The sequence below is a fragment of the Notothenia rossii genome (genome assembly GCF_949606895.1).
Source record: "Notothenia rossii genome assembly, chromosome: 4".
NCBI lineage: Eukaryota > Metazoa > Chordata > Actinopteri > Perciformes > Nototheniidae > Notothenia > Notothenia rossii.
Genome location: NC_136902.1, coordinates 18599785 through 18621042, shown reverse-complemented (window position 1 = coordinate 18621042; position 21258 = coordinate 18599785). Strand labels below are relative to the sequence as shown.

At 41.0% G+C, this 21258-nt stretch overlaps 3 protein-coding genes across 14 annotated transcripts in view; all 3 read right to left on the bottom strand.

The window, feature by feature from the left end:
• The window catches only part of LOC307035604 (ERC protein 2-like), a 146072-nt gene extending 140782 nt beyond the window's left edge, over positions 1-5290 (bottom strand). For 3 of the 11 annotated variants that reach the window (XM_079675155.1, XM_079675156.1, XM_079675158.1), the window contains exons 1-2: positions 4431-5283; positions 971-2113 (exon numbers count right to left, since the gene is read on the bottom strand). In XM_079675155.1, the coding sequence (XP_079531281.1) occupies positions 971-1834 (864 nt within the window). In that variant the 5' untranslated portion in view covers positions 1835-2113; positions 4431-5283. Of the gene's footprint in view, positions 1-970; positions 2114-4430 lie in introns of all 11 variants that reach the window. The other 8 variants (XR_013807148.1, XM_079675162.1, XR_013807147.1 and 5 more) reach the window with 7 other exon arrangements.
• Positions 5291-6077: 787 nt separating this feature from the next.
• On the bottom strand, positions 6078-10489 carry tlr9 (toll-like receptor 9). Of its 2 annotated transcripts, none has more exons than XM_079677396.1 (3): positions 9897-10489; positions 6656-9613; positions 6078-6540 (listed from the first exon to the last, which is right to left on the bottom strand). In XM_079677396.1, exons 1-3 carry the CDS (start codon positions 10101-10103, stop codon positions 6334-6336), a joined length of 3372 nt encoding a protein of 1123 aa, XP_079533522.1. In that variant the 5' UTR covers positions 10104-10489; the 3' UTR covers positions 6078-6333. The 2 variants fall into 2 exon arrangements, with proteins under 2 accessions (XP_079533522.1, XP_079533523.1); XM_079677397.1 differs by having other exon boundaries at positions 6656-7164.
• A 263-nt stretch (positions 10490-10752) lies between these two features.
• Positions 10753-21258, bottom strand: part of LOC307034721 (acylamino-acid-releasing enzyme-like) — a 13055-nt gene continuing 2549 nt past the window's right edge. Inside the window, 12 exon segments of the mRNA XM_079673598.1 lie at positions 10753-11312; positions 11419-11525; positions 11611-11713; positions 11964-12154; positions 12351-12439; positions 19245-19325; positions 19785-19868; positions 20093-20231; positions 20354-20442; positions 20556-20607; positions 20754-20851; positions 20944-21004. Of these exon segments, the coding sequence (XP_079529724.1) occupies positions 11207-11312; positions 11419-11525; positions 11611-11713; positions 11964-12154; positions 12351-12439; positions 19245-19325; positions 19785-19868; positions 20093-20231; positions 20354-20442; positions 20556-20607; positions 20754-20851; positions 20944-21004 (1200 nt within the window). The 3' untranslated portion in view covers positions 10753-11206.

The window sequence follows — 21258 nt, the reverse complement described above, 5'->3', positions numbered from 1 at the left end:
TAGCTACACAGCAATGTCTACATTCCTGAAGTAACAAAGTTTACTGCATTGATTTTAAACTTTTTTTATGTTAAGACCAGAGTAAAAGTGTATGCGTGTGTGGTTGGGTGTGTCAGCATCCTCACACTGTATGACAATGTGAGAAGAAGAAGCTATTAATATATATGCAGAGATGGCTCCTTGGTTACGAGAGGGAGGAGAAACTACACAGGTTGCTGATTGCAAAAGAGGATCAAATGTATCTACCTCTGTAAAGTATCTTTGAGCACTTGATTATTATTAGTATTTATTATTATTATTATTATCTAGTGACTCAGAAGTAGCACCTTCCCACCAGTAAGTGACATATTATATTAAAATCCCACACAGGACATGTGAAGAACCAGAAGAAAGAAGGACTATGAAGAAGGAATGGATCTACAGTAGCTATGCAGGCAGACAGACGGATGGATAATGCCTCAGACTGAGTGGGAAGGACTCGGGGGAGAGGTGGCACAAGACAGACTGGTCACTATCCCTTGGAGTAGCTGTGAGATTTGTGTAGGATCTGACTAACTCTGCTGAATGGCTGTCACTAGGGCACGTTCCCATGGAAACACAGAGAGCACTGAGCCTGGCAAACATCTTTACAAATGAAGTGCAAAGAATCCTTTCTACGCAACCTTGAAGATTCAAACAAAAGGTATGATGCTCAAGGTGCAATGTGCAGAAGAGGTGTCAACACACAACGTCTGACTGTGATGAGTTGCAGACCAAGCAAAGAAGACTTTTGTTTCAAATGTACTCTTTGAAAGTGATGGCCTTCTGTAAATAAGGACTTGATGACGTCAAAGTAACTTACTGATGAACATAGGAGTTGTTGAGCATTTGAAGCAGTAGGACGACATAAAGATGAAATTGCTAATGTTTTATTCAAAATCTATTTAACTGGAAATAATATATTTTTTAAAACAAATTTCCATTTTCTCACCTGTAAATCCTCTTGGTTAGTCCTGTAGTGGTCCTTCAGAACCGAGCCCCTCATTCCTTCCTCCCGCCTTACCCCCTTGTCTCTCTTCACATCTGGGCTCCAGAAGTTGACATTGTTCATGCTTGGACCCGTCCCACCATCCCTCCCAACATCCAGCTCTCTCCTCAGGTTGTCATTCTCCCTCTGCAGCTCCCTCAGCTGAGACTGGAAATCTATCAAAGGAACCTCTCCCCGTCCCGTGGGTTCCGATGCCTGCGGACGTCTCCCAGACTGGCGCCGCAGACTGGAAGTCCTCGCAGGATGCAAGCTTTGCTCTCCGTAAGGGTCTGACGGGTGGTGGGTCCCAGAGGAGGTGATGTTGGGGGTGCTGCCCATGGCTGTTGTTCGGTTAGTGTAGGAGGAGCGGCTGGTGCTCCTGCCCAGCGTCATGGTGCCTTTGGGGTACCCACCGGAGGGTTCCAATGAATCTCTCTCATAGGGGTAAATGGTGCCTGAAGTGGCATAGGCAGCACTCAAAGACTGGATGTTCTCCATAGACAGGGTTTTACCGCCTGGAGCTGTCGCTGAACCACGAGTTGTTCCTTTGTCTGTTGCTGTGCCAGGTTTGATTTTCGGACCTGGCTTCGTCAAGCTTCCTTGAACTGCAGGTAATTTAGACGCTGGTGCAGGCCCACCCCCTGACACCGAGCCTGGTTCTAGCCCAGATCGCGAGCCTGTTGCTGAGATGGCAACCTGTTTGCCTTTCCCCTGTTTGTTGGATCTTGAAAAGCGTGAATGTGATGTGCCGCCATCAGTTTGCGTGCTGCTCTTTGGGGCAGCCAACAGTTTGCTCTGCGCGGGCCTGGCTCTAATATTTATAGGCATTTTTTATATGGCAAAAGTGGACTTCTAAAAAGAAACTGCTATGGTTGAGAATAATTGCATGTCCCTCTATGGAACCAGCTGGATTAATAAGGTTTAAAATAAAGGCCCCCCCCTCGGCCTCTCAGTTTTCACCTGTCCATCCCTGATTGTTTAGGGCTTGAGGCTGAGTCATATTTAGTCCTATTAGATAGAAATGGCAGTGATTGTTGGTTAAAGGGCTCCCAGACACACAGGTCAGAGGTCTCGTGGTTTCAGCTACAGTGCAGAACATCATGGATTCTATACAGAAAAAGAGGGACACAATCATAAAAAATATCACAAGTAGTATCACTAAATGATTCTCAAGGCAGGTTATTGTTTTTTATATATTGCCAACATAAGACGACATTTCCTACTGATTCAAAAAGAAAATGTCACTTAAGCATTATAAACATGTTTTACTCAGAAACGTTTTTTTCTTTAAACCTTCTGAACACCCACACAGCTGTTTTTAGTTCATCTTAGACTTCTACTCAGGACTGTGTTGGTATATAGACTGTAATGGGTTAACATATATGTCAAATACAGTCCAAAATGTATAATTTTCATTGGTAGATTGGTAATATTTCGACCTAATACATTCTAATAAAATCTCTTCCCCACCTTCAACCACATTAACTTAGAAATACACCCATGCAAGTGGTCAGAGTCCTAAACAAGTATTTTAAGCTGTTGCAAATGTGGTACAAACACTAACACTTAAACAAAAACGTTGTTAAAAGAAAAAAGAAAACAAAATGAGTTCTATTTAAATAATTTGAACAATAATAAGATTAAGCAAACAAGCCTACAAATATGACGAACAATGCCCATGACTCGTGGTTGAAAAAAAAATACTTTAAACAAAGAGTGCCAAGTATTACAAAGTGCCAAGTATTACAATTACATTCTTGATCTAGTGCCATGTTTTCCATCCCTGCCTCTGGGAACCCACACTCCTGCTTTTTCCATCTCTCCCTGCTCATGTGAGGACAATCAATGAAATTGACTACAAATCGCTGCCAATGCTAATCAAATATTCAAAAGGTGGGCAAAATGCTGGGCTAAGCTATACATTCAAGACCATGAGTCCAGGAGCAGGGTAACATGTATCTTACTCTTACTCTGTAATCCTCTCTGATGGGAGTGATTCTGACGACAGGAACACAATGTCTGTTTAATAACCAGGCTATATGTAAAGGACACCTTGCCCAGCCACATTCCCACAATAGATGGTGAAAGAAAAAATAAGGGAGAGGGTCCAGCTTGACCATTTCAGCACCATGGACAACACTCAATCCATCTTCATTCTGCCTGCACGGATCTCAAGGAAACAGGGACACAATAGTATCATTGGCAATGGGCAGTGCAGGCTGCCATCCCTTTCGTCAATTTGCAAAGCTCATTGACAGACTATATCAGGGCTGAAGGCATACCGGTTCTTTTGGGATGTGATTACAACAACAAAAGGAGGAACATTAAAGTCAGGCTAAATTAAAGTAGCCTATATAGGACTATGGCCATTTTAGAATACAATCAGACTACAGATTATTATACTATGTGTTGGAATCATACACAATGTTGGATTATTTGAGGCAAAAAAACATGAAATAAAACAAATGTGTAAAAAATATCCTCAGGAAATCAAAGTAAGCACAACGCAGACCATGATAAACCAGATATTGGGGACTGTCTGCAAAAGCAGTGGCAAATCCAAATCATAATCCCTCCTCTAATCCAAGAGGATTGGGTGCTTTTGAGTCTCTGCACAGGATGCAAATGAGCGATTGGTTAAATCTGCTTGTCAATCATAACATAGCTGTCAATCCGTTATCCATCATTGTTTGAGACAATGAATTTAGTCCTTTTATGATTTTTTTTGTACAATAATTGTGACTAAACATAACAAAATAACAATGATCACGATTATTAAATCATATAAAATAAACGTTTAAACATGTATAAACAACCACACACGGTATCTTGTCACTATTGAAGCTTTGTCTACATATATCATTTGCATTAAAATGGAGGTCAGCCTAACTGGTCAGTTTCGAAGGGCACGCTGCAAGTTTAAGCAGCTGTGTCCATCGTTGTTTGACCGCACTGAACCGAAAAATACAAATATGACTGATGAAAAAAAGTAGAAAACGTCTCACTTCGCCTCATGCCTCTGCACTTGTGAGTTGGCAGCCAGCTGTTGCCGCGAAGAGAAAACTCGAGTCGCCACCCAAACTGCAAAAGCGTAACTCGGTAGTTTGCATTTTAACATGTGCCCCTCTCATACAACTCAACAAGCGGCAAACCGAAGATACATTATGAAGTAGACTGCATTATCCTTCACGGGTGGCATGAGCGCAGTGCATGCAGTTGTGCACAGTCGCCCGAATAACTCCACGACCACGGCATGAAGGATTAGTGTCTTGCTCATATGCACACGGCTACATGACTTCGAGCTAGAACCTTACATAATAATTAATCTGTCACACACATTGAAGCACAGTTTCATTTGTTTAAATACTGTTGTTCCATGATGCCACTGAGTCCAAGTGTACACGAAACGTGTTCTCGATCTTACCGGACAGGCACCTCTCCATCACCGTGAAGACTTAACCGTATCCTGTCCGACCTCGGCACAGGCTCCATGATCTCATCGGCTCAGCTCCATCATGACCTGTCCTGCCATCGGGTCCGCGTGGGCGCGCACTCCCAAGCTGGCGCGTGCGCGACCTACGCGGAGTAGTGGGGCCGTGAGCAGCAATAAAGGGAGGCTTTATATTTTCATACACCTACACAAGCATCATTGGGCATTGTACAGCATTTGCAACGTCTAACATACACTCCCCAAAAAATGGTTTACATTGAATTGCATTCAATTTTTTTCAAGGCAAGCAATTCCCTGTCAGCCATGAGCCATCAATAATTTGGCATAGCCGGGTGTTTGTTTATAAGAGAGACAACCAAACTATGTGTAAATTACACCACCTGATTAGAGAAAGCCACAACTAGTTTTGGATTAAATATGTTGACCTTTGGCAGGGCCTGTCATTACTCTTCGGGGAGGTTACAGGGGCCTATCTGTTCAGTTCACTTTACATTTATTGAAGTATTTTTTGTTAGGTTTCTCTTTCAAAAAATATACGCTACGTGTCTAATGGAATTCCCTGGCCACGAGATAAAAAATGAAACTGGAATTCTAAAAAGAAATGTTAAATATGTGTACAATTCAACAAGTACAAACACAGTACTCCATGTTGCTGAATCTATTTGTTCCTTTAATATGTTGCTTGCACTTAACCCTTGTATGGTATTCGGGTCTGTGGGACCCGTTTTCATTATTTAGCTAAAGAAAAATGATATGATAAATAATTTTTTCAAACACACACTTAATGGCCTTGGCTCATTTTCTGTGAAGAACATATATCAGAACATATTTTCAATGACCACCCACTGCTTCGCCAGTTTGGTTCCTTATCACAACTGATCAAGATGACCAAAAGATTCTCTGCTCAGAGGTCCTTGCAAATGATTATGGAAGAGAGAGAACCATTTGATGATGATGTAGAGGAAGAGGTTTCAGAATGTGAGGATCTAATTTCTGAGAATTCTGAGTCCGACAGTGACTTTGAAGAAGAGGATGAGATTGAGCATCAGTTGCAAAAAAAAAAGACGAGCCACAGGACCAGCCGGTCAGCAGGCAAAAAAAGGAGTAGCACTTGAATTCATTAATGTGATCTAACAAATGTAAAAGGGCAAATATTAACCATATATGCTGTATATATTGCTTTTAATTGAGATGAAATAAACATCTGTTGAGTATTTTAACATAAAATAGTTTGATTGTGTTTAATTCAAGCCCAAAAAGGCAGCGGGTCCACCAGACCCACGAACACTGGCTGAGTAACAAAAATATGAACACCACACAAAGGTTGAGTGCAAAGGTTTTCCTCTTCCATTTCTTGAATAATACCAGGTGCCATGTCTTACTTTAAATGGGTACAACAGATTGCGTTGTTAGTCATCTGTGAAATGTTAGATGTAATCCTTAGTTTCACTTCCTGCCAAAATCTAACCAAAGGGAAGTGAGATTTTGTAATATGGGGATTGGGGTGTTTCTTATACACATACATTACATGACTCCTTTGTAATACTTGTGAAATCAAGCTACTAAAATTAAATCAGTTGAAGTTTATTTGCATAATCCAATATCAATGTCTATGTACAAATGACAGCATGTCTAACTTGACAGCCCACAATAGCAACATGTCCCTTCCTGGCCAGAGCATTCAAAAGACAACAAAAGAATCAATTAACAATTTTGTTAGATAAAACAACAAAACTATAAAATATTTACACTGTAGAAGAGTGGTTATATATATGAATAGCAAGATAAAAAAAAAAATTAAGTATTGGAAATAATATTGACAAAGAGCAAGAGGACTTTTTCACTAAAGTGTCCTCTATCAGAAGATAAAAGAAAGTCATATAAAACTTTCACTCATGTTGTTATCGTAGAATTTGAGGTTATCTGATGACAGTGCCATTCTCATTCGGTTCCAGAAAAGTGGTTGGGCCCGTGGGTTCCTCGGCCATGACAACACAGAATCTTTGCACAACCTTTTTCTCAGCTGAAGGTACTTCAGTTTGGGAAACATCTCATCCAACAGGACCAGTATAGCTGCATCCACCTAAAAGAGGTAAAGTAAGACATAATTGAGTGTTGTGAAAACATGGCAACAGGTTAAAGGGGATAAGATTCTCACCCACAAGACACGTATACAAATAAAAGTTAAATATATTAACCTTCTCGTCCAGAAGCCGCTGCTGAACCATGAAGAAAGCCTGGCGAATCACACCGTTCACCGTTTCACCACCAGTGGCTCCACTAGATAGCACAAACACTGTCTTGACACTGCTGTTGACAGCATTATGAAGATTGTCAATACATGAAAGTCCAGGAATCCAGTCCCTCTCTTCCAAACAGAGACAAAAATTCCTGTGACCGGAGTTCTCCAGATTGACGGTTAATGCATTGTAGACCCAATCGCTCACAGCCTTGTTCCTGGTGTCAAACACCACAAAAGCATCATACTGATAACGTGAATTACTTCCAGCAAGTTGGGAGTAGCCCTTATGTCCTGCCCAAAGTACTTGTAGGCAATACCACAGGCCCCAGCCATAGAGATGCTTCAGTAGTGGCAGAACAGTGAAGGTCACAGCCAAAAAGGAACAGACGAGGAAGGCTAAGCCACCGTATATGTCCTGGCAGGAACGCTGGTCCATGGACAGCACACCCGCGCCCTGTTGGGACTCTGGGTAACCACATTGTATATATGTGGTGAGATAAGGAATCTGTACCGCAGTAGTACGCAAGAAATCTGTAAACGAAGATGTAACACAGTCACATTTAAATGGGTTGGCATGCAGGGTGAGTATCTGACGGGCACTGCCATTTTTAAAGGGGGGAGGGAGAAATTGATGGTTCAACACTTTGATCTGATTGTGGCTGAGATAGAGGTAGTTCAGGGATTCCGCAATACTGAAGAAATCATCAGGAATAAAGCTTAGATAATTGTGACTGAGGTCCAAGAGGGTAAAATGTGCTCCGAAATCTATTACTTTATTAGGCAATAAATCAAGGAAGTTATGACTGAGGTTCAGGTGGGATAAATTGCTCAGCGCTGTGATGTTTTCCCATGGGAAATTGTTCAGCTTGTTTTTGCTGATGCTTAGTTCTTCTAAGCTTTGTGGGAGGTTACAAAGCACTACCGCTGAAATTGACTTCAGCTCATTATTAGAGATGTCGAGGTAGGTGAGGTTTGTCAGGTTTTGAAAGAAACGAGTGTACTTGTCATTATCGTAATCCCACATAATGTCCAGGTGATTTCCATAAAAGTAGAGGTAGTTTAAAGATCTGCTGTTCAACGATGGATCTATACGCATCCCAATGCCATTGTTTGCCAGACTTAGAGCTTGCAACTTTGTCAGACTTTGAAGGAATCCAAAATGGTGGCCCATCCCCTTCATTTGGAAGTGAAATTCATTGTTACTAACGTCTAATACCTTTAGAGTGTTTTTAAGCTCACTGAACGCATCGTTGTAGTATAAATCAAGTCTGTTGAATGACAGATTAAGAAAAACTAATTTATTCATGCTATCAAACAGACCGCCCTTCAATGCCTGGCTCATGTAATTGAAGGAAAGGTCCAAACAAACAGCATTTTCCATGCCTACAAATACTGTTTTGTAAATCGACAGAATGTTATTTTGAGACAGGTCAATCCACAATTTGCCACGGCAGAGGGTGTCTTTAAAGTCTGAGAGGAATTTAATTTGTCTCACATTGTGCTCCAACAATTCCCCATGGTTTGTCTGGCTTGATTCCCAGGTATTGCTTCCAGATGTGGATTTGTGATCTGATAGCATAAGGCCTTGGTCAGGAAAATTGCGTGTGTACAAGTTCTGTGCCACAATTCTAGATGATGAACATGAGCAGAAAGGAAGAAAATTAATGAGGTTTTGGGAAAGGTCAATCTTGATGAGTGATGGTAACTGTTTTAGAGAGGTAATGGGTAGGGAAGTATTGATGAAGTTCATTCTCATTTCTAGTACCTTTAGATTTTGAAGTTTGGACACAACACTAACGCTTTCTTTGGAAAACGTATGGAAAAAGTTACCACTCAGAAGAAGATATTCTAGAGAAGACATATTGCAAATATATGGGGAGAGGATCAATTCCGGAAATATCATCAGTGGTTCGTAGTTATAGATAAGGCTGATCCAAGTGAGGCCCTTCAACTCTTTAAAGAAGGTGCCATTACGTATAGCATATGCCAGGAGGTTGTCGGAGAGGTCCAACCTCTCCAATTTCTTCAAAGATTGGAAAAGCCCCACTGGAAAGGTTTTCAGTGAGTTTCCTCTCAAGCTTAGGAAGTTGATTGAGCTGTTCTCAGCATAGAGTGAGTTGTTTTTTAGGAGTAGAGGGTTATTGTCTGGGCAGGGAAAGCAGGGCCTGGCTGCATGGTCACAACGCTGGCAATTCCACTCTAAAGTCAAACTCTTGAGATTAGTCAGGTTTGCAAACGCTCCATCTAAGACCTCTGTAATTGCATTCTCTCTTAAATCCAGAAGCACCAATGAGGGTGGCAACTCTAAAGGGATAGCTGTAACATTGTTATACCCTAAGGTTAGGTTTTGCAGCTTAGAGAGTTGTCTGAAAACAGCCTCGTTGATGAAGTAGGGCTGGCCACAAGGATTTGCGTAATAACAGTTCTTGCTGAGGTAGAGCACTTGCAGGTGTGGAGTGTGTAATGGCTCTGCAATGTTGAAGATGCAATTATTCTGTAGGTCAAGAAGCGTAAGGTTTTCGGGTAACCGGGGAATAGAGGTGAGGCTGTTTCCTGATAGATACAGATATTTAAGCTTTGATAGCTTCGTCAGGGCATCATTGTTGATCTCCATTTTGCACAATTGTTTCACTGAAGGTCTCAGTTGATCTGGTCGACAATTCCCCATTATTTTCAAGGTGTCAAGGTTTGGGAGGTTTAAAAAATCATTTTGCCCCACTTTCCGTATCTTAGTTCGACTTAAATTGAGTGACACAACGTTGGGAGACTTAATAAAGTGGAAAGACTCGATTGTTCTGTCACAGCAGTCCACTGCGGTGCCATTAATATCAGAGTCACATGGTAAAAAGGTGGTATTAATGGTCCTCGCCAATGGAAGAAGTTGAAAAATGATGAAGATATTTTTCAACATAGCCTGTAAAAAGAATGAATGTTTTTACTCGTTTGTTTATGTGTTACAATATATAGTCTGGGCAATTCTCTTATGCACAATATCAAGCATATTCATAAAATGTCCATTGAGATCACCCTTACTCTGTACTAAAGCATACAATTGTTAAGATAATCCCTTTAGTTTTGTTAAGCCTGACCAATGAGCCATTTCTGTCCATTTTACGTAACAAAAGAGTAGCTATATTCATCTTCATAAAGTAGAATGTAATGCAATTAGATAGCAGAATAAAAATGGTTTTACTTACCATGACAGGTATATCATGAAGCTTAACATTCACATTGGCAGCCAGATGAAGTAATGTTTGGTGGAGAGAGAAGATAGAAAACGGATCCAAAAGCAGCTGCAGTGCTAGGAAACTGGATCCATGTATGCAGAAGTGAAAGCATGTGGTCTTATACACAAGGCAAAGGGACACAAACCATGTGACCCAAGTCAAATTAATCGAGGACATCAGAAATCGATATCACCTTGTGTGATTTAACAAAAGTACATTTCCTGATGACAACACCTTTAGAGTATTAGAAAAATTAGAAAAAAGTTCTATGTTTTCCTTTTTTGACTGCAGAGAAAACCCCAAAAGGAAGGAGAGAGCATTGGTTGATCAAGTTGGCTAACTTCCTAATTCACTGATTCTAAAGAAAACGTATAAGGAAGTAAAGACAACATCATCACCTGCTCAGGGACAGTTTCATCCCACAGGCAATAATACTCTTAAGCACCTGAACTGTTGAAGCAAAATCTGTTAAACATTTGAATATTAAGGGTGTTGTTTTTACAGTTCATCTGGCTGCTACTTAAACATTATTTATCTATTTACCTAATATATCATATTTCTTAACTTGCATATAGACTCTTATTGTACTATTTCACTTTTTTTTAACTATTTTTCTTTTTGTATTACTATTTACTTGCACTATATTTTTCTGTTATCTGTGTTTGTGTTGCATTGTTGGAGAAGCCTGTGACACAAGATTTTCATCGGCATTACTACACTATAGCTATGTTCGCATGACTAAATAAAGAACCTTGAACCTTGCTTCAAAAATCCTTTTCAACCTGAAAAAAATGCAATGTTTCAAAAGATTCATTCCACACTCGTAGCATTTTGACAATCACTTTATTAAATGTACTGCATCATAAAATCTAAAAGTATAGCAGAGAAAATTAATGTTCATTTGTTAATAAAACCTACAAGCAACACACTGAAAATATCTTTATTTTCTCAGTGTGTTTAAAGATTGCAAAGGCAAAACTGTATGAAAAAAAACGACTTCTATTCAAGTAGTGTGTTAAAATATTATTTTTACAAACATTGGAAGAAGCAGTGGCAGTTACCATAGCCAGAGATACAGTAGATTAGATAGAAGTAAAGGACAGTTATACAAACTGTGTTCAGGTTGGATAGGACATTCAATGCTTTGGCTTTGGATTGGACCTCACATGGTCCCGGAAGAGTGAGCAGAACACACATTGCACACCAGTCTCCTGCTCTCTTTTCCTGGTAGCAAGATCCTTTGCACACCACCATGCATACATTTACAGTAGTGTGTACCATCACTTCCACAAGTGTTGAATTATCCACAAGGCGATGTTCATAAAGCCATCGGACTCTGCATCAACCTTGGAGAGAGAGTGATTGTTTCCTGGGTACCACAGTAACCTAAACAACACACACTGGAGCATTAGTGAATGAACAATAAAAGCCATGTTGTGCAGTGCATAGCTGACATAACTGGTAAAACACGTCACTCAGACAAGAAGCTCACCGGACTGGGACTTTCTTTGCTTGCAGAGCTCTGTAATATTCAATTCCTTGCTTGCTGGGCACACGCTTGTCATCTTCCCCTAAGGTAAGCAATACTGGTGTTTGCACCTAGATAAAAAAAACATCTGAGGTTACTTTATTGTGGAACAAGACTAAAGATCGCAGTCAAGTGCAAACACAGAAATACTCAAACCTGTGTGACGTATCTAATGGGGGATTTGTTCAGCATTTGTTCCCACACAGCAGGGTCAGGTAGACAGTCTGTAGTGTAGTCAAAGCCAGCCTCAACCATGCACCTGCAAAAACAAGCAATCTAACGTAAACACGAAGGAAAAGCTTTGAGGTTTCGTGTTCCTGCAGTGTCTTTGTGTATTAGGGGACACTTCCTTTTCTGACAGTGAGGCAGAAACATCCCCTGCATCCCACTCACAGCTGTCAGAGGGGAATGTCAGCGGTACAAATGATACAGAACAACTAAGGTGAGAAGTTGTGCCCAACAGTTACAAAAGTGTACGTATATGTGGGAATGTGCATGCCAAGATGTACCAGTCTGGGATGTCTGTGCTGCCGATCATAGAGGCCAGATTGGTGACAGGGTTGCGAGACACACATGCCTTGTAGAACCCTGGGTACTGGCCAATCAGATGACAGGCCAGGAAACCCCCATGGGATCCCCCAGAAACTGCCACCTTCTGCATGTCGAATTCATCACCTTTCAGGACACTTTCCACAGCAAACTGGTAGAAAGAAAACATTGAAAAGACGGGTGAGCAAAAAAATATAAAAAGTATATATATATATATATATATTTTATTGTACTATTGCTGTTGAGATCCATGACTCAAACAGAAACTAAATATAGAAACAAATGAATAGCATAAACTTGTAAATCATCGTTTGGACCAGCCTTTGTTGCTCTCGTTTCATTCTTACTTGAACATCCTTGACGTCCTGGGTGCCAACGTTGCCAGGTAATGAGAGGATATTGTCCTGGCCGTACCCAGTAGAGCCTCGATAGTTGACTAAGAGATAACAAATACAAAACTTGCATTACGGTCTGATTATCATCGCAAGATATGATGATTTATTCTGACACAGAATTAACACAAAAGTGAACCAGTCAAGATGTTTGTTGCCTCAGAGATACTACCCCCCTGAGCATGGTTTAAAACATGTCTGAGCAGTTGCAACTTTCCGAAATTATCAAAAGTAAATAACCTATGAAAAGTAAAAAATAACGGTTGGTAACTCAAAACTTGGAATTTGTTTTGACTGTTTTCTGCTCCACAGTTGAACAGCATAGATGGAATTGAGGATATCTATAGAGTGTGCCATATGTAGGAGCCATGAAACGTACTAGATAGTAATGCATTTTGAATATACACATTTGTTTTGTACTAGTTTTATATTTGGGTAATGGTTTGTATTTGTGTAAGATATTTGTTTGATCGCATTGGGTTGGTTGCTTTGGGGCACGGAATTATAATCCTGTTTACCTGCGTGAGGTGTGTGTGGAAGAGAGGGGGACACAGGGTCGTTGTGCTTTTTGTTGACCGCAAGTTTAAGGATTGCTTTGATTATTATAACAATGACTTTGTCTACGAAAAATAAGTTGATCATCTCATTTTTTCATTAAACTACGTTATTATTCACTTCAATTTTTGATCTCAGCAAGTGTTTTTTTTAGCGTGTCATACAATAGCAAACAGGCCCGACTCAGCCTCTCAGCGACTTTGTTTGTTTCCTGGTGTCGCTATATTTGTCAACAAAAAACAACAAGCACACAGGGCGTAAGAAGATGTTAAGGCTCTGCAAGACTTCAGTTTCTTCCTTAGAGCATGTGCAAACGCAATGGAAGAGGTGCAGTATTTGCGTGAGCTTGACATTGGCTGCGAATATGGTGATCATAATAAGAAAGTTACCTTCAGAGACAAGTGGAGAACTTTAGCCTGTGAGCTGCATGAGAGGAACATTTCATTGAGAGACAAGATCAAATCTTAACCGACCCAGTATTTGGAAACATACAAGATTCTCCCTCCATAACAATAAATACTGGTTTAAACAGATCACAGCCTGACTCAAGTTTAAGAGGAACTAGCTTTTCCACCACTGTAACCCCTGTAGAAAATGAAACCCAGACAGATACTGAATGGAAGGAAACCAAGTCTGTGCGGAGGAGGAGGTCACACCTTAGACTCATGCCATCAGCTTGAAAAAGGAACACACAAAGAGAAGATAGGCTTCTTGATGGAAAAAGGTGTCTATTTTTGGCTGTTTGTGCGTGGGGCACATTAGCAAAAATTTCAATAAACACATTTCCTGTTCAAAATGTGGGTTCAAACATCCAACCATACTTCACCTCCCTTCCAATGAAGCAAGACACAATCGCTATCAGTGGACAGCACACTGGTGTCAAGTGGCCTTACCGGGGCTGGTGATGACAATTGTAAACTTCCCATAGTTCCAGTGCAAGTCAAGTCAAAGAAAGGCAGCAAGATTTTCACCACCTATGCTTTCTTGGACCCTGGAAGTACAGCAATGTTTTGTACAGAGGATTTGATGCACAAGTTCAACCTAACTGGAAAGAAGGAGCAGATTCTTTTACGAACTATGGGCCAAGAGAGGGTCGTAAATAGCCCTATTGTGTTTGGACTAGAAGTGGATGGCTTAAAAAAATGACAATTTCTGTCAACTGCCACAACCTACACCCAAGAGTGCATGCCTTCCCACAGTGAGAACATTCCTAGACAAGCGGACCTACAGAGATGGCCTCATCTAAAAAACGTTAATTTGCCTGAAATAAATGCAGGGATTGGACTGTTGATAGGAACCAATGCTTCTAATAGTCTGGCAGGAAGGGCCCTCAGATTTTGAGATACCCCTAACCGAGGTAGAACAAATGACAACAATGATTTTTCTTATCTTTAGGGTCTCCCATTAATGAAATTGATTGTTGTCAAATTTTATTTTGGGGGCAAAAATGTTTTTTTGGTTGTTCTTTAGAATGACCACTCTTTTCCTCTTAAGATTTGCTGAGGTATGAACCAGGTGGCTGTCCTACATCACCAAATAGTCAGAGAATTATTTGACAAAAAAAATACTGAATTATAGTCCTGCAAACTTAGCTTTAGACGGAAATTGTACTTTTGGTGATAGGAACATAGGACTCAATCACTTTTCTCTCATTTATCAGAAAAACAGTAATCCCTAAAAAATATACCATTACTGAATTGTCTATGGTGCTATTGAACACTAACCAGAAGTTGTATGGAAATATCTGGTAAAGTTCTATTTCAAATGAGATTTCTTATCACCAAATAGTCAGAATAAGAGTAACCCAATACAATAAAGTTTATCAGTTCTAAATTGCAAGCCTCTAAGTCTAAAACATAGGTGTAAATAGTACAGGTTTTATTGAAACTGGAACCTTAATTCAAAGTAAAGTATACAAATCATCAAATAATTCTGTGAGAGGTCAAGTATATAGATACTAGAATATAATGTTAAATGTCAGGTTCCTCAGAAACGTTAGGGGACACATTTTGACTTTCTGCACAGCAGGTGCAGAACTCCGTACAGAGAAGGCCAACAGAGAGGCACTGGCACTTTCCACTCTCTCCACACTTTGCATCTTTGCAATACAAGTGAGTAATGTCTCTCACTTCTGTAGGTGCTGGGGGTTTTGTAAATAGCACTGGTTGAATGGCCCCATCTCTGACAATCCACCCTTTGCCAATAGGACTCCATAACAAGGGTTTGGGTTCGGGCTGTGACACCATATCGCTGTCTGAAACATTGCTCTTTGCACATGTTGTTGAAATGCATCCTCTGTTGGCGGGGCTGCATCTGTTGTTGATGCAATTATGAACCTCAGTTCATCCAAGTTTGTGCACATCAGTCCAATTTCCTTTTTCCATATAGCAGAAGCGCACATTTTCTTGCGACTGGCAAAGACTCTTCCAAGCTGGCAGAGAGTCCAAAATGGGCCAGATCTTTGAGCTCGCTGAGATGGGTCTTGAGTTTGGTGACTGCTGTTGTCTTTCCTATTCTGTACAAACCACTTGTTGTGCCACAGCCAGTGACGGCATGACATGCTGGTAGACAGTTAGACATGTAGTTGCCGCCCAGCTTCAGGACCATCTCCAACTAAACGGCCTCTTTGAGAAATTCTAGTCCGGTTTCCGTTCTGCCCACAGCAGTGAAACACCTCTGGTCAGGGTCACAAACGACCTGCTGATGGCAGCTGAACCTGGTTCCCAGTCTCTCCTCATCCTCCTGGATCTGACTGCAGCATTCAACACTGTCGGCCATAACATCCTCCTTCAGCGCCTCCAATACACCATCGGACTCTCTGACTCCGCCCTGAACTGGTTCCAGTACTACCTGTCTGCAAGAACAGAGTACGTCTCTTTGGGAGGTGCGGGGTCCCAGACACACCCTGTCACCCGTGGTGTCCCTCAAGGGTCGGTCCTCGGGCCCACTGTTTACCTTGTACACTCTGCCCCTTGGCCGTGTCATCAGCCAGCATGGAATATCATTCCATTGCTACGCTGATGACACGCAGCTATATATAAAGACAGACCCTATCCCACATGCTTCCTCACTGTCACCATCACCGTTCCCATCAACATCCTTTAACACCTGCATTGAGGAGATAAAAGCTTGGATGCAACAAATCTTCCTGCAGCTAAATAGCTCCAAAACAGAGGCTATTTTAGTTGGCACCCCAAACCAGGTCCAGTCATCCCCCATAACCCACATCTGCTTTTCTGGCCAAAACATACCCCTCTCCACATCAGTTACCAACCTGGGTGTAAGATTTGACCGACATCTGACCTTTGACACCCACATCAAACACCTGTGCAAATCCTCCTACTACCACCTCAGGAACATTGCAAAACTCCTGTCAGATGCTGAACAACTGGTCCATGCCTTCGTTTCCTCAAGGCTCGACTATTGTAATGCTCTCCTTATCGGGACTCCTAGGGGGAGCCTTCAGAAGCTCCAATACGTACAGAACAGTGCCGCTAGGATCCGGATGAGGGTGAGAAAGTACAACCACATCACACCCGTCCTTCATTCCCTCCACTGGCTTCCTGTCTCATTCAGGATTGAATACTAGATCTCACTGCTCGCCCATGAGTGCATCCACGGGAACGCTCCTCCATACCTGAAAGAACTACTCTCATCACAAACCTCCACACGCAACCTCCGTTCCACAACAAACCATCTGCTTCGCCCCCAGAGGACCAAACTCCACACAATGGGGGATCGGGCTTTCTGTGCAGCTGCTCTTCACCTGTGGAATTCCCTCCCAGACCACCTGAGGACTCCACAGACCACAGACGCCTTTAAGAAAGGCCTAAAAACCTTTCTTTAAAAAAAAGCCTTTGATTAAACTTTGGTTTATTTCTTACGCCTCCTCTAGCACTTTGGGATTGCTTTTAGCAATGAAAGGTGCATTACAAATACAATGTATTATTATTATTATTATTATTTATTTTCCAATTTTCTCACACATGATGTTGATGGGGACATATCTCTCTCTCATTCCATGGCCTGCATGCATGTGCACTAGAGATTAACCAAACATGTATTTGCTTGCATAATATATGAGCAATACTTCCACATCTGTGTCATCAGACCTCACAATGATGCGGGAATATGACTCGATGACTCGATATGAATAGATGTATGGCATGGAGCACGATCCTTGTGTCTGTCTCCTCCTGATCACTGTACAGTGATGTCAAACTGCTTACATCTGCTGTGCAGATGCTCTTCACCGCCTCCCCTTCTTCAATTCCTGAGTGTAGTCTCTGTGGGGCAGCATTGACAATGTAGTTGCTCACAAACATGCACAGTGCAGTCTTGTTTCCACTACTCCTTAAGTACTTCCTGTAGTTTGGGACATTTAAGTTTTAAAGATGAGCAGAAGCCTCATCCCAAATCCCAACAAAAGCTCTCTCTTTCAACGGCTGCTCAGAAAGGCCCCCGCTGCGAAACTGAACCAGCTGAGGGAGCAGGACGAGGACGAGGAAAAGGAAATGGAGAACAAGATTAAGTGGACCAACGTGCTCTAAAAGGCCGAAGGACTCAAAATCAAAGACGACGAGGACATGCTGCGCTCCTCGTTAAAGAAGGAGAAGAGGGGCGTCAAGATAAAGAAGGAGTGGGGCGATCGAAGCGAGAACATCATGGAGAAGATGCAGAAACGGCAGGACAAGAGACGGAAGAACATCCAACATTAATGAAACTGGAGAAAGAGTTGCTGATGCACATCAGTGACATCTTTACCACAATATTGACTCTTTTGGACTGACTGACTTAAAGGACACCAAGGATTCTTTTTGACTGAGCCTAGGTGGTGGTACCTTTTGGCTTAATTTATGATTCGTATAAAGAAAAGAAGAAGGAAAACAACGCATGCATGAACTGCAACTGTATGGACTTGATTACCAAGCTATAATTGTCACATGTCTTCCATTTGAATAATGTTAGTAATTATTATGTATACTAACCTAATAATTAGAGCAGGGGTATCAAACTCAAGGCCCGGGGGCCAAATCCGGCCCGCGACTTCATTTTATGTGGCCCCGCAAGAGCTTGCAAAGAATATAATACGATTATTATACGGTTACATGCCACTTTACAGAAGCAGGATGCCCATAAACTGCATGTCCCACAATGCGTCTCGTTTTGTGACATGCGCACTGGAGAGACTTGCAATGATTTGCCCGAGACTTCTGCTTTCAGACGTAGTTAATTACTAAGTTATTATCCTATCCGATAATAATCCAATTCAGAGGCAATAATGTAATATAATATAATACATTATTTTATATATATATATATATATATATATATATATATATATATATATATATATATATTATATATATGTATGTATATAGTTACAACCGGCCCTTTGAGTGCAACCATAATGCTAATGTGGCCCGCGATGAAATTGAGTTTGACACCCCTGAATTAGAGGCTGGTATGTAGGAGCCATGGAACGTACATAGAAATGCATTTTGAATATACACATTTGTTTTGTACTAGTTTTATATTTGGGTAATGGTTTGTATTTGTATAAGATATTTGTTTGATCGCATTGGGTTGGTTGCTTTGGGTCACATGGTTATGGGCGGCACTCAGGGGAATTATAATCCTGTTCACCTACTTGAGGTGTGTGTGGAAGAGAGGGGGACACAGGGTCGTTGTGCTTTTTGTTGACCGCAAGTTTAAGGATTGCTTTGATTATTATAACAATGTCTTTGTCTACGAAAAATAAGTTGATCATCTCATTTTTTCATTAAACTACGTTATTATTCACTTCAATTTTTGATCTCAGCAAGTGTTTTTTTTAGCGTGTCATACAATAGCAAACAGGCCCGACTTAGCCTCTCAGCGACTTTGTTTGTTTCCTGCTGTCGCCATACAATAGAATAACAAGTATGACCTCACATTTCATGACAGCGAGAAACTTTAAAGCAGACACACACAAAGTCATGAACAATCCATTAGTTTTGCACTTAAAAGTAATTTCTCTTTGGTAAATGTACCAGGTACCGCCAAATTATGATTGGTTATGCGTGTGAACTATATGAAAGCTTTTGAAATGTCGACACGATAGGAACAATATATATAGCTTCTTAAAATGGGTAAGGAGAACTTTGATGAACACCAGCCCTAATTTGAAATCCTATAAAAGTAACCTTCTGTCTTCTAAAACAGCATGTGAACATTGATCACTCCTTTCACACATCTTATGAGTGGATGATGCACCTCTGAGCTGGTGGACATCACATTAACACATGAACATACCCATTAACACAGCAAAGCCCATCCTGCACAGCACAGACGAGTAGAGGAACCAGTCGGCTACAAACACTGAGTGAGGACCCCCTGAATAAAAGAAACAAGTTATGTTAAATGAAGATCGACAATTTGTTTTCAAAATGCCCGTGTCTATTTGTGCTCAGTCGAGTGAGGCAAAAGTTCGACGGATAATTTGCATTTCAAATAAAAAAAAGAGTATGTGTAACATCTCAGTAGTGTTACTAAAGAACAATCCTGATTTTAGAAGTATGATTAAACAGTATGCTTCTAAGGGCCCTATCACCATGGCAACCACAGTTGGCATTAACAGTCTTATCTGAAGCAATAGCCCCTGACTGAACAGAAACAAATCCACACACTCAATCATTTGCTAATAATTGCACTTTGAGTGCAGGCATAGTGTATCAATATAAACACTTTATATTAATTTAGCTTTTACATCATGCAGCTCTCCCTAAGTGTTCATATTGTTTGCAACAAAAACATACAAATAATGAATACAGAACATTAATGACAGTAACGAACCATGAGGAGTCACGATGAGAGGCAGCTTCACTCCATCTTTCACTTCCTTTGGTTTGATTAGCAAAGCTTCAAAATCAAGGCCGGCTGGAAAACAGTTAGTTAGTCCCATTAGGGTTTTATACGCTGTTCTTCATGTGTCATATAGACAGCTTAACATTTTCAACCGTCCATTAACTTGGGGATGTTATATACAGTATTCATGTTTGCGATAATAAATCAAAATGACTTCCCTTTAGGAACACAGAGACAAAAAGTCTGCAAGAATGCATATCTAGATATTACTTGAAAATGTTCCCTGTCATTCTTACGGTATTGACTGTTGTCTTGCTCTGGTGGTGGGGTGAAAGTCAAGATCTGCCAATCAATTTCTGGCAACATCTGAGAGTCTTCCAAAGTAACCCAGACCACTTCCTCCTGAGAATCTCTGGGTGGGAGGAAACCTACCCTCTGGGGATAGAAATGACAAAGCAATAGGTGACACAGCAACACCAACCAACTGAAGTAATAGTATATTTATTATATAATATGTATCAAAATGTGAACATTTAAATAGAGACCACTGATCTTACCAGACGTGGAGGGCAGTTTGGAGAGGAGCAGCTGACCACCATCAGATCTCTCTCTATGTTCAGCAGACACCAGTTACCAACATCAGACTCTACAGGCAAAAAAGGGTCAATCATTCAACCAATCAATTGTCAACACCAAACATCATGTGTACATCTGAGCATGAGCAACGCCAAGGGTGACAACATTTTTCTTGTCACTCACTTGAAGTCAGAGAGGTGACGCTCCCTGTGCTTGTATCCACCATCAACAGATCCTACAAAAAATAAATATATTCATTTTTCAGGAAAATAATAATGTCTTCCATGTATGTACAATGTACATGTATCAGAAACAGTATTAAGCCTTAAGGTTTAATTGTTTTGACATGGTAGCAAAACATTTTGCAGTAGTTGACTGTACCTTGCGGCTGCGCTGAGGGCAGGAAACAATAAGACGCTGACTGTCAGCTGACCAGCACTGACGGGACAACTGAGAGCAGTAGATGCCAGTAAAGCCATCTGTAAAGCCACACCAACACACACAGTTACAGCAATGTTTCATATTTAATGATACAAAAGGTGCAATCATGTGAACACCAAGTTTGTCTTACCTTCTCCAGGTCTATTCACCACATCCACCACCACGGAGGTCTTCTTAGTGTACCAGTCAAACTTAAAATAAAATATACAAGCACAGAGGAAAGATTATTGAAACTCAATAATGTTCTTCTGCTTGAACACTTGTTGTACACTTGTGTATGCGTGCACAGCAGAAAAGAGCAGATGGTGCATTGTGTAAGATACATATGTTTCCCCTTATCGGGAAGCACTATAGAGTGGTGCAGTGACGAGTCCTAAAACCCGGAAGTGAGTTAGCATTTTACAGGGTTCATACACTTTTTCACCAATGATTTTCAATGACTTTT

Bases quoted from the DNA above. Each gene is read 5' to 3' on its own strand.
- tlr9 (XM_079677396.1), bottom strand. From the start codon at position 10,103: ATGTCCTCGATTAATTTGACTTGGGTCACATGGTTTGTGTCCCTTTGC. The intron at 9,614-9,896 runs GTAAGTAAAACC...TTCTTTTTACAG, and splicing joins TTCATGATATACCTGTCATG to GCTATGTTGAAAAATATCTT. The intron at 6,541-6,655 runs GTTAATATATTT...TACCTCTTTTAG, and splicing joins AGCGGCTTCTGGACGAGAAG to GTGGATGCAGCTATACTGGT.